The sequence below is a fragment of the Hyalella azteca genome, unplaced genomic scaffold (genome assembly GCF_000764305.2).
Source record: "Hyalella azteca isolate HAZT.00-mixed unplaced genomic scaffold, Hazt_2.0.2 contig14173, whole genome shotgun sequence".
In the NCBI taxonomy this organism is placed as follows: Eukaryota; Metazoa; Arthropoda; class Malacostraca; order Amphipoda; family Hyalellidae; genus Hyalella; species Hyalella azteca.
The window spans coordinates 207,906-213,713 of record NW_025944066.1 but is presented as its reverse complement, the minus strand read 5'-3'; the positions used below and the strand labels follow the sequence as shown (position 1 = coordinate 213,713).

General features: G+C 36.2%; 1 protein-coding gene across 1 annotated transcript; it reads right to left on the bottom strand.

The window, feature by feature from the left end:
• Nucleotides 1-2,946: 2,946 nt before the first annotated feature.
• On the bottom strand, nucleotides 2,947-5,548 carry LOC108667633 (cuticle protein 7). Its single transcript, XM_018154677.2, has 4 exons — nucleotides 5,485-5,548; nucleotides 5,065-5,139; nucleotides 4,271-4,408; nucleotides 2,947-3,493 (listed from the first exon to the last, which is right to left on the bottom strand). Exons 1-4 carry the CDS (start codon nucleotides 5,491-5,493, stop codon nucleotides 3,350-3,352), a joined length of 366 nt encoding a protein of 121 aa, XP_018010166.1. The 5' UTR covers nucleotides 5,494-5,548; the 3' UTR covers nucleotides 2,947-3,349.
• Between the last annotated feature and the right edge of the window lie 260 nt (nucleotides 5,549-5,808).

Here is a 5,808-nt window from a genome sequence, read left to right as displayed (position 1 = left end):
TGCTATGAGTTTTATATAGGATGCTTGCCGCACCTAGTCTTGTATGTAGGCGGAACCTTTGCTGCACTTAACACCCACCATTGAACAGCTCGAGCAGCTGTAATTATTTGATTGCTCTCGCCTGCTAGGCCAGCCGGTAGCATCCTATGAACGATGGACTACAATCTTGCGAAAGTGAGTTGCGCTACGATCGAGTTGTGGCTGTCGCTTCCTCTGCTCTTGTTGTGTTATCGCAATATTAATTACGTTGGTGAAATACTGTGTTACATGTTATAGGAGTACCTAGATAGTATTTATTTATTAGTTGACTCGCAAATAAGGTTAATTTCTAAGTTTTAAATATTTTCTGGTGCGTAGTCATGACTTGTTAAAAACGATAACTTATTTCAAAGTTTACGCATCTGCTCCGTACTTAAATTTAATTTTTGTGAACCTTCGTTGAGAAAATCCATTCCCCATGGTAAGAAAAATGTTCATTTCAATTGGCGTTACATTTGCATTTCGATTGCCTCATGCAATAACAACCTGATATTGTTATACTACAAAAAAATTAGTTAATTAAACGATAATGATTAAGTCGCCCACAAGGTCATTTGCGAGTTATTTCATTTCTACGAGTTTAACGACTACTCTTGTGTGATTTGTCAGTAGATGCTTATAGAACAAATATTGGTCGCACTTGAATGCTTTTTCTACTTGAATATGGGTCGTCAAAAATCCATATTTAGGTTCTTTTTGTCGGTGCTTATTCTAGCTGAAAGTAATGAAAGCTCATACCATACATATGATAACCATATGGTATTGCTCTCCAGTGGGCTACGTAAATTAGCTGAAACATTCTTACGCGAATAGGAACGGAGACTCTCGCTATTTCTCTCACTTTCGACTACTACGACGTGGATAGCAAACTTTTTTATTGTGCACCTTGATACCAAGTGAAAGTAATTGACGTTCTAATGAATATTTCGTGACCTCAGGCTGAAATTAATTTGATGAAATAATAGGCTATTAATTCTTGCATCACGCATTTTTCGTTTTGTAAAATAGAAAGCAGATAGATATTCGTGATTGTTTTTACGTGTGTGGCTTTAAATATTATGTTAACTGGTGGAAAAAATACAGCTTTTCAATATTGCTTCTATATGAGGAAAATTATTGTACATATCTTGATCAGGCTGAAAGATACACGAGTTGCAAAATTTGTGGCGGGTCTAACTAAAAATGAACTGATCTCTGTAGTCTTTGTGTAATGAATCTTCAGAGAGATTCTTCAGTTCGTTGAGAAAAGTAATTGAATGCGCGGTTATCCTGTCGATTATAGACTGATTTCTGTGAGTCGATAACTAAAACATACCTAGTATATAAGAATTCGAATAAGAAATTTGTATGGTGACAACTGACAATTAAAATCACCATTAATAAAATTATGACAATTAAATCTTACCAAATTTCTGGAGGTTCGGTGTACGCAAATAGCTCAGCTGACAGACAAATAATTGGTAATCAACCTCGAACAGGTAAACTCTGTAAACATAATGCGAAATGTTGCGCTTCAACATTTTGTTTGCGTTGACTCTGTTGTTCTATCTTGTTATCAGCATGACTGCTGCTAATTAATTGTTCTATCAACCAGAACTGGTCAGCGCTACTTTTGCCTGCTTTAGTAATGCAACATCAGTCTTAATTATTTATATTTTATCCTAAATATCTGATGCTCAACGTACCTGAAGTATAGTTGTTTATTTTCTGAAATCTTCGTTCTTAAATGACACTATCAATTTTAGAATAGAAATTCAGAGGAAAGAGTGAGATTTGTCCAAATAGCGTTGCACTTTTTGCCCATATGTTGGTCGTTCTTACCTATTATGGCTCGGCTTGAAAGGCGTATCAGTACTATGTGCAGAAAATCTGTCATAATTTGGACAATTTGCCCCATTCATTTTCTGAATGAGCGATTCAAGGTTAATGGAACTTTGTCTCAAGCTCGCTGCCTATTGTTGTTGGACTCGATAGCCCCAACCTGTTTTCCTGATTTGATTGACAAAAATGCTCCATCTGTTTAATAGTATTTGCACATGAATAAACGTTTCATGTTAGTGAAACGTTTATATATTCATGTAAATGAATATATTAACTCGTATTCATTTACATGAATATATATTCATATAAATGAACATATTAGGCTGCGAACATGTCTCATTAGTGAAACTTGTGTGTAAAATAAGGGACCGTGACTCATTGTTTGTTGTCATTTCCTGGTCTCTTGTTTCGATTCTGTTCTATGGTTTGGAGAGTTCTATGACTGACATAAGATGATTGCGTTAGCATATCTTATCTAATTGTGTTATCGTATCTAATACGAGCTTTCTAATGGATGTGCTACAAACAATTAACGGTTACCAAGTCTTCTCGTTCTTATTTTCTCGGTTGATGTAAACCACCTATGTATAATCATTTTCGCACCATTGGTATGCCACTTGACCCGTTAGAATATCCACGGGATGTACACAGAACATTTCACTTACTCTCACTATCGTTTGAAAGGCTTGCTGGCTCAAATTCGTGACTTTATGTTATAAACAACAATTGTTGTTTATAATAAACCATAATAATATTATGGTTCACCGAAATATTATAAACAACAATTGTTGTTTATATTGTTATAATCATAAACAACAATTGTTGTTTATTATCAAGACTTAATTATTTTATCAAATAAATAAGTCTTTATTATTTATAAGTCACAAATTTATGACTTATTCAGAACAACAATTGTATTCGGCCTGATATATTTTCAAAATTAGCAGCTTGTCTTCATTTCGGTACTTGCGACTTTCATGATAAGCTGCCGCTCAGAAGAATGATTTTCACTGTATGTCTAAAATTTTTATGATTTATGATGATACGAGTTATAATTTTGGTATAGGAAAAAATGAGAGTGAGGTAGAAACGTAACATTTTTATTAAAAAGAAAAATATTCGTGAACAAAATTGCAGTCATCGTGATCTTTGGCATTCAACAATAGGCCAAAATCAAGCTCAGGAAACAAATACAAATATCCATGCGTATTCCTCAAAGCCGGCTCGTCTTCTCTTCCTACAAGCGTGATAGCGTCATCGAATTTCAACAAATTATATTTTTCATTACAGTCATAATCAATGTTATTACTTCCATAATCAAAATTCGGCTGGCTATTTTTATTCTATGATCGTACTGCCATCACTGAACTAATATTTATGACTTCATATAATCCGTTGCTGCATATTTCGATCGAACATCGATCAAAGATTTCCGAGTATCCCGATTTACGCTATCTGCTGTTAGGAAGTCTCTTGATTTTCAAAAGGTTTAATGGTAGCTTGGTGGGGGAGGTGCGTAGTGCTGGGGCTTGACCACGAAGGGAGGGTTCTTGGAGGGGGGAGGGTACTGGGCCTCACCGTAGTACTGTACGTCAGCGTGGAAACCGTTGTGATGGTCCGCCTGATACTTCACCTGTTAACCACAAAACATTTAACATCAATACACTATTAAGTGAAATGACTTACTGTAACAAGGCAACCTTGGTATAGAGTGCTGTATTTGAATATGGGTTTGTATCTGAAACAATGTTTTATTTTGCGGGAAATTTTCAAAAACTTCAGTTTGAGATTCAGCGTTTTGAAAACACGAGTCCCTTTTCAGTCAAATTAGGTGTTTTGCTGAACTTGTTGCTTGTTTATTTTTTAACCAACACCATAGAAGAAAATCAATTGTTTGATATTTTTCACTGATACTGCATTAAAAACACTGATTTTTAACAAGCTATTCATGTTTTGCAAGAGGCGTAATATTTGCCGTCTTATGAGACGAGCACCGAAGTTATCCCGCCCCCTGCGGGTATCGCAAACTTGGGAATGCGTCGCCGCTGTCACCTCAGTGTTTGTGTGCGCTGCTTTGTGCAATCAGCAGCACAACTTTTGCTGTCCCTTGTTTGTCGTGCATCAAAACTTCTTGCGCAATTCCGCAAATATTTACTCCGGGCAATAGTTTTCTACTGCAACCGGTTTTTTTATTGCACGCTGAACTTGACGTCATTTGTATTGTTTTTGTTGAGGGAAAGTCGTACTTCGTCGAGTAAAACTAATTATTTGATCAGAGAAAACGCAAAGCTGTTTTTTTTAATTAAAACTTATTGATATTCCCGTATATTTTGAGGCCATACTATCGATCATAACTTTTACTCAATATATTCAATATATTGAATATATTACTCAATATGCTTTTACTCACGGTTTGTTTGCGGCCATCAGGGAGCTGGACGGTGTAAGATCCCAACACATTCTTGCCGTCACTCTTCTCCTCTTGTCCGAAGTTAGGTCCGTAGTGCTCATCGGCTACACCGTATGCGAACTGGTAAGGTTTGGGCTCCTGCAACATAATGAAATCCCTTGAGCGCTCGCTATCGACAAATCTCATTCCGCCAACTCAGAACGATCGATCGATATTAATAACATAGATGAAAATCTCCCTATGATGTTCGGTCGAGAAACTTGTTAGGTTCCCAAAACTAAAATTATATGGTTCACCGATAACAGTACTTGGTTTTCCTTTCGATGCCATTTTCATAAAAACAAAATTTGCTTGTAGTTATTTGACTTGTTTTATTCCCGGTTGTCATTTGACTGATTAAGAATGTAACGTGTCTGAATATGTATCACCTTACACAAAGGCATATAACATTCCCATTATAAATCACACGGAGTCTAAATAAATTCGCAATTCAGAAGTAAATAAACTAAACTAACGAATGCATATTAACTCAAGTTTCTGATCGGAAACTTCTATTTTTTCTTCTAATTTTGATTCTGTTATCAATAGCGGATAACAAGATTGGTGTTGTCAAATGCTCACGGGTCAAATGGATTACAGTAAACACCATACACATTAATATTAGTTAATGCTGCAAGTCTTAGTCGTTGTCACGACTAATGTAATGGGTTATAGAAACATATATTGTGTCGTGATACTTGCATGATTAATATAAAATCCTGATATTATAATGTTGATAAAATGTATTGACTTACGTGCTTGTGAACAGGTCCGTATGGGTCGATGGGCGAGCATGACACCGCCGCCACCAGGCAAACGAACAACGCGAACTGAAAGTTGACGCGAGTGTTGTTAATTAATGCGCTTTTAGGTTCCTCATTAATCTAATTTAAATTTAGTCTGTGTCAATATGTGTCCCCAAAAATTTATCTCTCATATCAGGTATCTATCATTTCGGGTTTAGTTGGTAATTGCTTCGTTCATGGGGTATATAGTACTTTAGGGATATTCCCTAATTGGGCAGAAATTTCTCTTAGTTAGTTATGCAGTTGGACTTGCGATGATTTCAGGAATAAAAAAGTCATAAAATAACATGCCCTGAAGTGAAATTTTACTATGATGAACACGTTTACTTTTTTGACGCAGCTATGGTAATATTCTGAATATTCATATACCTTGTACATGTTTTAAAGTTGAGGAGGTAAGCTGTTGCTCGCGGTCAGTTCTGCAGGTGAATGATGCCTAGTCTGCGCGGCTGCCATTATATAGTCTTTGCGTGATGACTTTTGACTGCCGTCGCCATACATCGCTATTTGCATGCGCACATGTCGGTGTCAAAACCCTTCCTAGGACACGCACACCTTCGTTAATCGTCGCTTCTGCTTCACTTTGGTCGTAATTGGAGCTCGTGATTTTTGCGTTCTCTCTTGACACGACTCGCAGTTCACTTATAAAAAAAGTCATAATTTGTATTCTTCAATATATTATATATTTATATA

Coding starts and splice junctions, on each gene's coding strand:
- LOC108667633 (XM_018154677.2), bottom strand. Junction 4,409..5,064: donor ACGGACCTGTTCACAAGCAC/GTAAGTCAATAC, acceptor ATTATGTTGCAG/GAGCCCAAACCTTACCAGTT. Junction 3,494..4,270: donor CTGATGGCCGCAAACAAACC/GTGAGTAAAAGC, acceptor TGTGGTTAACAG/GTGAAGTATCAGGCGGACCA.